This window comes from Oryctolagus cuniculus, chromosome 20, assembly GCF_964237555.1.
Source record: "Oryctolagus cuniculus chromosome 20, mOryCun1.1, whole genome shotgun sequence".
In the NCBI taxonomy this organism is placed as follows: Eukaryota; Metazoa; Chordata; class Mammalia; order Lagomorpha; family Leporidae; genus Oryctolagus; species Oryctolagus cuniculus.
In genome coordinates this window covers 40,663,831-40,677,987 of record NC_091451.1, presented here as the reverse complement: position 1 = coordinate 40,677,987, position 14,157 = coordinate 40,663,831, and the positions used below count along the sequence as shown (strand labels likewise).

The window sequence follows — 14,157 nt, the reverse complement described above, 5'->3', positions numbered from 1 at the left end:
TGCTAGTGGCTAACTGTGGTAGGACTGGGGGTCAGTTTTTTGAGGTTCAGTGTGGGGAGTTGAGAGCGTTCCCTACAGAGGTCAGGATTGGGTCGTTGCAGTAGACATGTTAGAAATCAGATATGCAAACTCGTGCTGGGCTTCAAGGCACAGCGAGATAGAAGCGCTTTGCCAGAGAGCAGCCTGCCCGTATCTGTATCTGCGGTGGGTGGTTTAAAGTAAGTGTGTGTGTCCTTCACAGACTGCCCGTGTGCAGGAGCGCTAAGGGCGCATGACGTTCCCGCGGAGCCCTGAGCAGACAGTGAGGCTCCCCGGGGAGGAGCGGGTGGGGGCCTGGGGAGCTGATCTGGAGTCCACATTGTCAGTAGGAGGGGGCGGCGCAGGGGTGAGGAGAGCAAGTGTGGAGTGAGACGGTAGGATGTGCTTGGTTATACGGAGCCCAGTCTGTGTTCAAAAAAGATTTCTCTTTGTTTTGGATGTCAGGAAGCCAAGATGGAATACATCTTTCTGTCCTGTGTTTCTCAGAGATGCTGGTCAGGTGTGGCCCAGACCTGTTCTTGTGTGGGCCTTTGAGCTGCAAAATGGCTTTTACAATTTTAAAGGATTAGAAAAAGACAAAGAAGAATACGTGACAGCAACTGGGCCTTTACGGAAAAGATTTGCTGGCCTCTGCTTTGTGTAATTCCCTTTGATGGTAGCTGGGTACTTGCAAGGAGTGACCTAGGAATTATTTGTTGGACATTTATAATCTTCCAAGTTGTGTCAAACTCTTTTTATTAAAAAATTCATTTATTTGAAAGGCAGAGATACAGAGAAAGGGGGGGGGGCGAGAGTGAGAGTGAGCGGGCGAGAGTGAGAGTGAGCGGGCGAGAGTGAGAGTGAGCGGGCGAGAGCCCTTCCGTCCGCTGGCTCACTCCCCAGATGGCTGCCTCACCCAGGCCTGGGCCAGACTGGAGCCAGGATCCTCTGAGTCTCCACATGGCTGCAGGGCCCACGCACTCCGGCCATCTTCTGCTGCTTTCTCAGGGCAGTTAGCAGGGAGCTGGATCGGAAGTGGAGCAGCCAGGACTCAAACCGGCGCCCACGTGGGATGCCCACTGCAGGCAGAGGCTTAACCTTCTGTGCCTCTTTAGATGAATTGTTTCACTCAATCCCAGTCACCACAGGAGGCGAACAGTGTTTTGATTCCCTGTTTGACTGACTTCTGTCAGCTACACTGATAAGGGGTGGAGGTGAGATCTGAATTTCCTTCTGTTGTCTCCAAACCTGGTGGCGTTACTCCTCCTGCTGTGGTTCCTGCTGTTGGCGGGGTGTGGGGGGAGCTGCAGGGGGGCGGGGGGCGATGAAGCAGGGGGATGTGTATAACACGGCGGGCCTTTTCCTCACTGTGCTCACGGTTCTCACTGCTGTCATCTAGCAGTTTGAGAAACAGCGCTTAGCTTTTCTGGGCTTGCTTTCTGTAGCCTCGTGGTGATTACGGGTTTTCGCCTGTAGCCCTGGGCAGAAGCACCATGCTTTGCTGGCTTTTCAAGGCGATGGCTGGGTTCTCTGTGAGGACAAGGGGTCCTCGATGCCCCTGGAGAACCCGCGGTTGCTTTGCTCCGTAGCCATCGCTGAACCTGCCACGGCGTAGTGGTGCCTCACGTGCCCTGGGGCTCTGCACTGAGTGGACGGTAGCGATTCCACAGCCCCGTGGGATGGGCCACGGAGCACGGAGCTGTCCTTACCTTGTGCGCTCAGCTCCAGGGCTGTGCGTCGCGACTGTTCCGTGGCTGCGCTGTTAGAAGGAAGATGGAAAATGCTCACGCAGAAGCTTCATTCCTGATCATTCAACGACTTTGTGTTCTTCATGTCCCTGCTTTATGTCCTCAGGATTTTCTAGTTAATCCAATACAGTGTTCTATTTAGCTTTGTTATCTTAGTTGAATGTCCCACAATTATCTTTCCTAGTGCACAGGCAGTCATTTAAAACAAATCAAATAATTTTCTAGAGCTTAGTGGATTAAGTTGTCTTGTGTGGCGCTGTCACTGTACTCTTTTAGTGAGTGTACTTTTTCAGGGGCTCTGTTTTTTGGGTTTGATTGAACTGGAGCGATGCGTAGTGCCAGGAACACTTCTCTCGGGTCGTTAACCGTTACTGCGAGCTTCCCTACGTGAAATCGTGGTTTAGCTACGTTTTCCACGCACTAGCGTCACAACAAAATACTCAATCATAATAATTGCCTCTCTCCCTTATAATTAGAATTTTGTCATAAAAATAATTATCCCGTGTAGTCTTAAGAGCAGGGTTTTAAACATCTGTTTACAAACAACATAGATCAGCTGCACTGAAAGTGTGTGTTGCGGGCTAACTTGGCCAGTTTTCTGACTGTCGTTTGCTCCCTCCCTCTGCCTGCCTCCCTCCACTGCAGGGAATCGCAGACACGGCTCAGACCATCTACGAGACGGCGGCTCGGGAACACGAGAGCAGGGGCGTCACTGGTGCCGTGGGCGAAGTCCTGCGCCAGATCCCGCCAGCAGTGGTGAAACCTCTGATCGTTGCCACAGAAGCAACATCAAACGTTCTAGGTGGCATGAGAAACCAGATCCGACCAGATGTGCGGCAGGATGAATCGCAGAAGTGGCGCCATGGGGAAGACTGACTCCCAGCGCGACGCCCGGGGAGACCCGAGGGCGGGAACACGAGCGTAGTGCCCCGGCGGCAGCTTTAGAGGGGACTCATTTCATTTTATTGTGCTCATCTCAGGAACAGAGGCATTTTTTAGTTAAATAACTTAATGTCGAAACAACGTGCAGCCAGCAGCTTCGGACGGTGTAGGGCTGGTTTGGTGCCTGCCTGCAGACATGCTTGGTGGCTGGTGTCAAAGGGCCTTGAAGTGTTTGCTGCCAAGTTAGTGAAATGCTTACGTCCATTAAGATAGCTGTACTTCCTGTTACAGACCAGATCTCATTGGAAACCTCCTTTTACAGCTCGGAAACATTGGGGAGCACTTTTTTTTTTTTCGGGGGGGGGGCACCTGTCGGGTCCAGGTCTCACCTCCCCCACGCCAAAGCAGTGGGAGGTGAGCTGCTGCCCCTGGTGGCTCCAGGCGCGGAATCTCACCCGCGGCCATGGCCAAGGCCGGGTGGTTTTCAGCCAACACTGTTGGAGAGCACTCTTGAAACACTATAGGTAGAGCTCTGGGGAGTTCTGCTCATGGTTTAAGAAGAGTCACAGCCTCAACAGTTCCTTCGGACAGAGACAAAGCCCCAGGGAGCAGAGCGCAGAGGATTGTCAGAAATGCGGCGAGGAGACGCCCGCTCGGTCGGAGTCCGTGTCGGTGCACTGGGAGCGGCGGCGGCGGCGCTCCTGTTGGCTCAGCCCCTGCCGTTCTGCTGTCGCACTTTATCCCGTGTGTGTGGGTTCCTACAAGTCACGTGCGCTGTACTTTATGTCATTTACAAACTTACCCTGCAGCATAAAGACGAGTGGACGCGTCTCGAGGTGACCGAAGTGGAACAGCTTCCTCCGCGTGCGTTCCGTCACGGCCCGGGGCCCGCGTAATTGTTTATTCGTTCACTTAAAGCGAGTGAGCGCAGGCTTGTTAGGAACGTGTGGAGCGGGAGACGAGAAGTGGTTTGCACTCTTTAAAATGAAATAAAAATCCTCCAGCTATGCCCTAGTCAGCTGGTTCCCAGTACCGTTTCTACTTGGTTAACAGTGTACATTTTGATAACCTGTCAGGAATGAATAAAGTATTTTTATTTAAAGGTGAAATTGTTTCATGCTTCCCTGAGTATTTGCTTTTCTTAGAGCATGTGCGTGGACGCAGCCCTGTGATTTGCCCCCAAGATACTGGGGAGCACTTTCTCAAGGCCGATCTTGGTCAGCGTCACCATCGCCGTCGCCGAGGAGCGGGAAGGGCGGCTGCCCGTGTGGCCGTAGACTGATGTGCAGCCGGGAGCAGGAAGCTGGTGCTTGCCACCGTGTGCGGCCGGTCCTGAAGTGCGCGCTTCTCGGGGTGGGGCCGGGGGGTCGGCATTGACCTAAATTTAGATTTCAGAACTGCATTTAGAAAATGAAGTTAAATCCGTTTTATTCTCTAAATGTTCTAAGCAAGAAAGCAATGTAAACCCAAAATCCAAAGCTTTAGAATTTAGAAAAATAGTTCCATATCACGGTCAATTTCCCTCTCCCTCAGGAGTCCTGGACGTGTTGGTCACCGCCATCTGCTCCTGGCACGGGTTCTGCCCACCCGGCCTCCGGGTGCCAAATGCGGTGTGTGTCACCTGCTAGCATCAGTCAGACCGAAAAACCCTCAATCGGGATCCCCAAATATCCTTTCCATAGTTAGAGTACCGGGAGAAATAAGTATGCTTTCCTTTGCACTCGGAGTTGCAAGTGGAACCTTCCTTTAATAAGTCAAGCTTGTGAATCCCGTTTAGACATGTTATCTTCAAGACGTGATCACGGTTCCTTCTGCGCCCGCTGTCGGAGTCGTCTGGGACAGAGCCCGTGTCTCGGAGGTGGTCTGCAGGCGCACCTCCCTGCCAGCGTCGCGCACTTGCACCTGTCTGTACTTGCACACTTCTACACAGTTTTTTCCTTTTTAAATAGTGTCTTTTCTGACTTCGGTGTCGGGTGACAATAAAGAGTGTTGGGCAAGGTCCATGGTTGCCAGATCTGTGATTTACCAAGAGGATGATTTGGCCGAGACGTTTAATCTGTGTGAGCCCCAGTGCCCAGCTGATTGGGGGTTTTCAGACATACAGGCTGTGTGTGCACCTGTGTGGCTGATGGCACGTGACGTGGTGCTTTGGTGCCACGTCCCAGGCCTGCGGTGCTTTAGGCTGGCAGGCTCCTTAAGGCCTGTGGGCTCTTGGAGTGATGGATATTGTTTGTGGACAGCCATAGTGCCTGCGTGGCAGGAGTCACACGTGGTACTTCTGACTGCAGCAGGCTGCACGTGTCCACGCCCGGCCGAATCCTCAGTTTCTCCCCTAGGAGTCCAAGTCAGAAGCTTGATAAAGACCTGGTGTGTTTCAGAACCCCACAGGGTCATCAGCACGCTCAGATCACCCCACATCACAAAGGTCGCAGAGACCGTGGCTTCTTCCTCTTGGTTGGGAACCACTGATGTCCCTCGTCTGTCCCCAGATTGCTGTTAGAAGTAAAATGCCCGCTAATATTTGCCTTTTAGTAGAGAGAGAACATGTTTCTTCTAAGCATTGTAACAGTAGACTTTCATTTTAATTAAGTGTGGGTACAAGTTGGGGTCCTCTTAAATACATACATGCATCTGGCATCAGTATTTTTGTAATGCAGAATTTAGGGGAAAAAAAAATCCAAGTGAGCAGCGTGCCGAAGGTGGTGGACTACCAATCCCTGCTGCTCCCGCGTCCTGCTGCGTGCTGCTGGGAGATGCCTGTGCAGCACTTCCGCCTTTCAGGGAACTGTGTACTTCCGAGCCACCTCCTCTGAACACTGTCCTGTGGGTTGGATGCCTTTGCTCAGTCTCAGAAAAGCCAGGTCCCCTCACCAGCGTGTACGCCGGCCGTCAGGGGAGTCGTAGTGAGGACTTCAGAGACCACACTGGCACTGCAAGCTCTCGGGGCCGGCTGCTTTCTTAGTGTTGAGTTGTGTATGTGCAAATAGCTGTGCGACCTGCGCTTTGCCTGGTTTCTCACACCTGCATCGAGTGTGCTTTCTCAGCCCAGACCTGGCAGCTTCCCCTCCTCTGAGCGGATGCCAGCAAAGCTGTTCGCACGCCTCGGGAGCAAGGACCATGCATATAATGACGTACGTGTGGATCTGCATCAAGTGAACCTGCCAACGCCAGTTGGTTCCAAGATAAAAAATGTTTGAATCTGAGGTTAAAGGGAACATTATTTGCATAGTGTATAAACATTGAGGGGCCAAAAAAAATTTCTTCTGGCTACTAGAAGACGGTCACTTTTCATACGGCTATAATGTAGTGCTTTAACGCCAACTTATTTTTCTCTCAACATTTTCGGAATCCCACGTGGCACAGTGCTCCCTCTCATGGTGAGGACAGGCCCTGCTGGAAGTCAGTTGAATTTTTTTTTTAATTTAAAAAAAATTTTTTTTTGACAGGCAGAGTGGACAGTGAGAGAGAAACAGAGAGAAAGGTCTTCCTTTGCCCTTGGTTCACCCTCCAATGGCCGCCGCGGCCGGCGCACCACGCTGATCTGATGGCAGGAGCCAGGTGCTTATCCTGGTCTCCCATGGGGTGCAGGGCCCAAGCACTTGGGCCATCCTCCACTGCACTCCCTGGCCAGAGCAGAGAGCTGGCCTGGAAGAGGGGCAACCGGGACAGAATCCGGCGCCCCGACCGGGACTAGAACCCGGTGTGCCGGCGCCGCAAGGCGGAGGATTAGCCTAGTGAGCCGCGGCACCGGCAAGTCAGTTGAATTCTGAAGTCTTGTCTTTGTTTCAGGAAAGTCTGCAGATCAGAGCTGGAGAAAGCGTTCCCACTCACTTCCGCGGCAGGCTGCTTTGGAGATGAGAAGTTAGAGGGTCAGCAGTGTATTTTGAAATGCCAGCTGTGGTGGTCCGCATAGGTGCCGGAGATGTCGGTTGGCTTCCTGGGACGGCGGGCTCCTCGGCCTCAGCCTCCTGCCTTGCAGCCAGCAGAGTGCTGCCTGCTGTCCACACGGTGTTACTGGCCCCGTCTGTCCCCAGTGCCCGTTCCACATGGTGTTTGTGCCTATGAAGTAGAGTTCCAGTTTCCAGCTGGTTGTGTCTTGCAGTGCTTCTGTGACCTCCGGTCACACGGCGCTGTCTGCCTTTTCATTGAGAAATCTGGTTGCTCCCGTCCTGACCATAACCGAGAAAAGCGACATTATGTGGGTCCGCCTGTCGTTGCCAAGTTTCCCCTTTGCTCATTCTGGGGACCGTGGCCGTGAATATGTTGAGTACTGATGCTGTGCGAGTATTTTTGTGGAACTGTAACTTGTTAGTGACTGTTGAAATTATTATGAAATTGAGTATTCGTGAAGAGAATTAAAATATTTACTTTTTTTAAGATTTATTCATTTTAAAGTCAAAGTTACACAGAGAGAGGAGAGGCGGGGGAGAGAGAGAGAGAGAGAGAGAGAGAGGTCTTCCAGCTGCTGGTTCACTCCCCAACTGGCTGCAACGGCTGGAGCTGCGCCGATCCGAAGCCAGGAGCCAGGAGCTTCCTCCGGGTCTCCCATGTGGGTGCAGGGGCCCAAGGACTTGGGCCATCTACTGCTTTCCCAGGCCATAGCAGAGAGCTGGATTGGAAGTGGAGCAGCTGGTCTCGAACCGGCGCCCATATGGGATGCCGGCACTGCAGGTCAGGGCGTTAAGCGGCTGCACCAGAGCACCAGCCCCAAAATACTTACTCTTTAAACACAACTGTAAATGGCAAGAACTGGTCCAGAGCCTGCAGGGAACACTCTCGGGAAGGGGGTGGGCAGGGCTGTGCTGCACCTGCTGCTGGGAAGCCGTGTTCCTATGATGCTGCCGTCTGTTTCCTTTTTAAAAAGATTTGTCATTTGAAAGGTGGAGATAGAGCCAGAGAGAGACAGAGAGAGAGAGAGAGTTAGTTTCCATCCTCTGTCTCACTCCCCAGAAGGCCCAGGCCTGGGCCAGACTGAACCCAGGAGCCAGGAACACCACTCAGGTCTCCCACACGAGTGGCAGGGACCGAAGTACTGGGGGCATCATCCAGGTGCATTAGCAGGGCACTGAATGGGAAGTGGAGGAGGCGGGACTCAAACTGGCACTCCCATATGCCAAGCCACAGCCTGACCCACGGTGCCACGACACCTGCCCACAGGGCTGGCGTTTCTGAGAGCAAACCTCGTGTCTCCGTCGTCGGGTATGTAGGGTGTACAGCCTTAACCTCCCCACGCCCCCTTGTGCACAAGAATCATCAGTGTGTCTCTCCTACAAGGCGGCAGTGGCAAGAGCCGTGTGTCGTTTGGTCTCAAGGCCCTAGGGAAATCCCGGAAGAATCCTTTCTATTTGGGGGAGTGTTTCTGCTTGGAAGAGGCTTATGGGAGAGACTTAGTTTGAAAACAGATGCCTTTAAGGGGACAGATGTCACCGCGCTCCGGCTCCTGCCCCCGTCTGTCTGCTGCAGGCCTGGGAGCAGGGGTGGAGCCACCCGGGGGACGTCTCCTTTTAGATGCAGAAGCTCAGGACCCCCCTAGTGCACATCACAGTCTGAGGATGAGGGTGAATTATCAGTCCCTCCGCCTCAGCCCCTGACATGGTGGGGGCTGTTCCCTGGAGCCTGCCGCCTTGGCCTGCCACGCGCCAGGAGAACCTGCCGTCTCCCCACTGTGAAAGCTCCAGCGTGGCCAGATGTCCCCTGGGGTGCAAAGGCCCTGGTCAGGGCTCTGTGAGCAGATGACAGACACTTATCTGTGCACGCAGGTGCATTTCTCCAAGAGCACACTGTTTTACTGAAGTGTGGATGCAGTGTGAAGCCGGGCGTGCGAGGTGGGCTGGACGCCACAGAGATCCTTTCTCGTGGTCTGGGGGCTCAGCCCCAGCCCCAGCCGTGTCCTCTGCCTGTGGCACCGGCATCCCATATGGGCGCTGGTTCTCGTCCTGGCTGCTCCTCTTCCCATCCAGCTCTCTGCTATGGCCTGGGAAAGCAGTGGAAGACAGCCCGAATGCTTGGACTCCTGCACCCACGTGGGAGACCCAGAAGAAGCTCCTGGCTCCTGGCTTTGGATCAGCTCAGCTCTGGCCGTTGCAGCCATTTGGGGAGTGAACCAGCGGATGGAAGACCTTTCTCTGTCTCTCCTTCTCACTGTCTGTAACTACCTCTCGAAAAATAAAATAAAATCTTTAAAAAATAATAAAATCAGAAGTCCAACATTAATGCTAAATTTATCCTCCCTGACCGCTGCTCCGCCGAGTGTCCACTGGCTCTGCTTGGCTGGGACCCAGGCCTGGGAGAGAAGGGCCTGGCCTCGTGTCTGCCCACACCCTATCAGAGCCGTCTCGTGGCCACCGCAGGCTGAAGGGAACCCGGGCGGTGTAGCCCTGTGGGCGGTGTAGCCCCGTGGTGGCCCCGGAAGGGAGGAAGTTGGCTGAGGAGCCCCAGGCCAGAGGGCCGGTCTCTACCGCCTGCAGCTCACAACCAGCGGTGTAGGATTGGAATCCAGCCCCTCCGACGGCAGAGCCTCGTCCTTCCACACTCGGAGTCACCGTCAGCTATGCACCAAGAGAGCTTGCTGTTGCCCGTGGAAGGGCCTTGTTTCTCTGTTTCTCCTCCTGGTTTATCCGTTTATATTCCTGAAAGCAAGTCCTCGGGAGCAGAGACATTGCACTGAGCAGACTTGCTGGCGAGGCCGCAGGGTGGACGAAGCTGCGGCTCCCGGAACTTGTCTGCGGCAGAGCCGCTGGGGGACCTCCTACAGCCTCCGAAGCCCAGTCCACGCCCAGGACCAAGGAAAGCACAGGCCCTGCAGGGGGCTGACAGCTCCCAGTGCCTGGGGTATGCACGCAAGTCTAGGAAGCACCCGTGCTCTGGCTGAGATGTGCAGGTCTGCTGCCGGTGAGCTGTGTGGCTTCGGGGAAGTTACTTAACCTCTCTGTGTTCCCGTTCCCTCTATAAAACAGGCCATAGGGCTGCTCTGAGGACGACACATTACTTATTTATTTATTTTCATTTATTTCGAAAGACAAAGAGTGGAAGACAGAGCTCCCATCCACTGTTCACGCCCCCAATACCCGCAACAGCCAGGACTGAGCCAGACCGAGGCCGGGAGCCCAGAACTCAATCCAGGGTCCCCCCGGGGCAGCAGGGACCTAAGTCCTTGAACCACTACTTGCTTCTCCCCCGGGGTGTGCATCAGCAGGAAGCCGGAGACAGGAGCAGGGCAGGGCTCCAACCCGGCACTCTGATATGGGGTGTGTCAGTCACTGTGGCCGGCGCCTTGTTACCCCACGGCTTATATGAGTTAAATACACAGAGTGCCTGGGACGGCGTCTGATCTCGGAGCTGAAGTGCTGGGGACGAAAGGTGGGATCTTTGGGCCCCGGGAGCGAGCGCAGAACCCAGTGGGCCGACGCTAGGCACAGCACCCAGCCCGGCCGATGGTTCCTCACAAACGTAGACAGATTTGTTTGGCTCCTGCGATGGCTCGCATCGTGTTTCGTGAGGCTGAGGGAAGGAGCCCTCACCACTCAGACCAGTTTTAGAACTGGAAGTCCCGATCCCGGAGACCTCAGCGTGTCTACACCCTGGCCATCTGGACGGGCGTTAAACGTGGGTGCAGCCTTGGGGCAGCTGGGGGAGCTGGGTCCTCCTGAACCTGGCGTTCAGGACTCCTACAGGGAAAGCTGATGGAGGGATGCGTCGTGGGGGTCACTGGGAAATAACATTCAGAGAGGCGTTAGAGGCAAAGTCTTCAGGGTCTTGAGATGTTTGCAAAAACCACAAGCCCGCTGGCAGCACATCTCACGCTGAGAATCGCCAAGGCTGCCGGAGACAGCAGAACGCCCTTCTCGGTCTGGGCCCCACTGAGGGACAGAAAGCGTGGCTGCTCCGTGCAAAGCACCAGCTTGGCTTCCAAAACCCTCCCGTGGGCGTCTGAACCAAGATTTGCTTTAGTTATTTGAAAGACAGAGGGAGCGAGCGAGCGAGCGAGAGAGAGAGAGAGAGAGAGAGAGCGTGCTTCCTTCCACAGGGGCCCATCTGCTGCGGCTTTCCCAGGCACGTTAGCAGGGAGCTGGAGCGGAAGTGGAGCAGCTGGGACTCCCCTGGGACGCCCGTGTCGCAGGCAGCAGCTGAACCCACTGCGACACAACGCCGGCTCCTAACACGCGTTTGTCAGCCCAGATGCGGCCCAAGTGCCTTCCCTGGTGCAGACTCCCAGGCAGCATGTCTGGGGCGCCCTCTGCAGTTAGCACAAGGCCCAGAAAACACCACTCTCGGACCCCTGCCGTTTTTCAATACGCCACCAAGTGTTAGCGTCCCACTGCCAGAAATCCTCGCCCTGTTTATAGCAAACATTTTGAAGCCCAAAAAGCACCTCCCTGTGTTCTCCATTATCCCCGGGGATTAGCCAGTCCCAGGGGAGAAGTGTCAGAGACCCACGACGCCCACTGAACCTCTGGTGGCCGTTGCTAGCCGGCCGTGCACAGCGCCTGCGCCTGCGGGCGTGCGCATCTTCAAGGCCGACCATTTTCAAAGAAATTGCCTTGAGGAGATCTCTCGGTGACCCTAATCAAGGGGAGTCGCTGCCCGTCTGTTAGCATGTTCTGGAAGCAGGGGTAACAGAGGGGTCATCCCTGTCCTGGGGGCTCGCTTTGACATCGTGCACAGGGACCAGTGTAGTGGGGCGGCAGGTGAAGCCGCAGCCTGTGACGCTGGCATCCCGTCTGACTGCCGCTTGGAGTCCCAGCTGCTCTGCTAACGGCGGGGAAAGCAGCGGAAGACGGCCTGACGCGCAGCCCGTGCCACCTCGGAGACCTGGACGGAGTGGCAGGCTCCCGTTTTGGCCTGGTCCAGCCCCGGCCATTGCAACCATTTGGGGAGTGAATCGGCAGACATAAGCTCTCTCTGCGTCTCTCCCTCTCTCTCTGTCACTCCGTCTTGCAAACAAACAAACAGACAAATCTTTTTGGAAAGAAAACGTGTGCAGAAGCTATTTCCGGGAAAGCGCAGTCTGCCATCAGTGCCAGCAGAGGGCGCCCGCTCCCTCCCAGCGGGACTTGCCTTGGCACTGGCCCCCTGCGAGCCAGGCTCCTCCTCCGAGCCTGCACGGGTTCCGACCCCTCCAGGCGTGGAGAAGGCTCTGGAAAAATCCCAGCCGTCCTCTTTGATGGGTTGTCTGGCGGCTTCCTCTGAGTCGGACACCGCTTACGTGAAAAACAAAAGTGTCTCTATGAGTGTCTCCCTGAGTCTGGGCTGGGTGGCGACAGAGCGCAGAGCCGTCTCAGGCCCCGAGGTTTTCAGGACAGGTTGATGAGGCACTGAGGGGGCCTAGGTGACCACACCAAGCTCGTCCGTGCTGGGGTCCCTGTGGGCTGTGACGGTGGGAGAGACGCCGAGGCAGCGTCTCTCGGGGGGTTTCTACTCCCAGGGCTGGGAGTAGGGGAGGCAAACGAGGCACCCGTCGGGGGCACGAAATGTAAGGGGCAGAGGACAGACCCAGTAGCCAAGATAGACAATTTAACGCAGCGTGTTTAAAATTTTATTTCTTTCCACTCCCCAGATGCCTGCAACATTCTGGGCTGGGCCAGACCCCATTCAGCAGCCCGGTCTCCCATTGGATGGCGGGGACCCAGCTATGGAGCTGTCACCTGCTGCCCCGAGGCGTGCGTTAGCAGGGAGCTGTCACCTGCTGCCCCAGGCGTGCGTTAGCAGGGAGCTGTCACCTGCTGCCCCAGGTGTGCGTTAGCAGGGAGCTGGAAGGGGAGGCAGAGCCGGCCCTGGCCCCCCCATGCGGGATGTAGTCCCCATCAGTGGTTTAACCACCGCCAATCTCCTGCCTCCAATGCAGTGTTGTTGTTGTTGTTGTTGTTTTTAATTTAAGATGCATTTGGAAGGTAGAGTGATGCGGGCTGAGTTAGGCTGAAGCCAGGAGCCAGGAACTCCATCCAGGGCTCCCACGTGGGTGGCAGGCGCCTGAGCACTTGGGCCGTTATCCACTGCTGGCCCAGGGGCATTGCCAGGAAACTGGATCGGGAGTGGGATAGCTGAGGCTCAAACCAGGCCCTTTGATCTGGGATACAAGTGTCCTGAGTGACAACGTAACCGCTGTGGCAAACGCCTGCCCCACGTAGGCCCTCCTGACCCATGGGGTGGCCCCGTGGGGAGGCCCTGGTTGGACACAGGCTGAGCCAGGGGTCCCAGAAAGCTAAGGGAGAATGCAGAATCTGGAGAAAGGGCCCGGGCGTGGAGAAAGGACCGGGAAGCTGGAGCAGGGAGCGGCGCTGGCTGGAGCTGGGACGGGGAGCGGCGCTTCCCAGAACAGCTTCCCACCTGCTCCTCGGCCAGCTCGTGACTCAGCCCCGGAGAACAAGAACATGCCTGTGGCCGTTGCGACATCTGGGAGTTTTCTGGGCTGCGATGTGGATGGGCTCGGTCCCTATCGTGACCTGGGTGATGGATGGGCCCGAGGGGGAGGAGGAGAGCCCACTTCCTTCCCGCCAGGAGGGGCAGCAGAGGCAAGATGTGGCATGGGTCCCATGGCTGAGTCGCACCAGGCCCAGTGCCAGGCGTGGGTTGGAGGAGAAGCCCCCGTCCCCGCCCCGTTCTAGAGAGAAAGCGGGCGCCGTGCAGGCACCGGAGTGAGGGATGCGGAAGGCCGTTTGCCAACTCATCCTCCAGTGCAGCTGCGCCGGGTAAACCCATCAACCTGAGCACAGGAATGGAAACCATGCCCTCCCCCCACCCCCAGCGGGGATCCTTTTTTTTTTTTTTTTTTAATAAAGATTTATTTTATTGGAGCCGGCGCTGTGGCATAGCGGGTAAAGCTGCCGCCTGCAGTGCTGGCATCCCATTTGGGCACCCGTTCGAGTCCCGGCTGCTCTATTTCTGATCCAGCTCTCTGCTGTGGCCTGGGAGAGCAGTAGAAGATGGCTCAAGTGGTTGGGCCCCTGCATCCTCGTGGGAGACCCAGAGGAAGCTCCTGGCTCCTGGTTTCAGATCTACCCAGCTCCAGCCGTTGCAGCTGTTTGGGGAGTGAACCAGCAGGTGGGAGACCTCCCTCTCTCTCTCTGCCTCTCCTCTCTGAATCACAGCTCTGAGCGCCTGCCCTGCAGGAGCAGTGTGCAGATACCACATTGCCTGAGTTACACGCGTGCAGCTGAATCCTGCCTGCTGACCCAAATCCTGGCCATCTGCACCACCGTCTGCTCTCAGGGAGCCCCCAGGGTGCACACTGCCGGGCTCCAGGGACAGTGGCCTCTTTCCCAGGCCCAAGTGGCCGGAGTCACCATGCTGTTACAGAGGGCCCAGTCCCTCCCATGCATCCCCGGGGGCTGCGGTGCCCCCTCCCGGCCCACTGCCCGAGTGTCTTAGAGTCTGGTCCCTCCCCCTCGTCCCTGCCTGTCTCTGGGTCTAGGACACCCCTTTCCTTGTTTGGCTTGGCTACCTGCTTGCTTTTTGGGTTTCAGCGTCTACGCTTCTTCCTGGGGACACCCGGGCTGGGGCCCTTCTCTGA

General features: G+C 56.0%; 1 protein-coding gene and 1 non-coding gene across 8 annotated transcripts in view; one reads left to right on the top strand and one right to left on the bottom strand.

Moving 5' to 3' along the window:
- Positions 1 to 3,757, top strand: part of ATG2B (autophagy related 2B) — a 79,543-nt gene extending 75,786 nt beyond the window's left edge. For all 7 annotated transcript variants that reach the window (XM_070065604.1, XM_070065602.1, XM_070065603.1 and 4 more), the window contains one exon: positions 2,412 to 3,757. In XM_070065604.1, the coding sequence (XP_069921705.1) occupies positions 2,412 to 2,611 (200 nt within the window). In that variant the 3' untranslated portion in view covers positions 2,612 to 3,757. The remainder of the gene's footprint in view (positions 1 to 2,411) is intronic.
- On the bottom strand, positions 3,016 to 3,141 carry LOC127488142 (small nucleolar RNA ACA64). Its single transcript, XR_007915594.1, has one exon. It is a non-coding gene; the product is annotated as a small nucleolar RNA ACA64 (small nucleolar RNA).
- Positions 3,758 to 14,157: the final 10,400 nt, after the last annotated feature.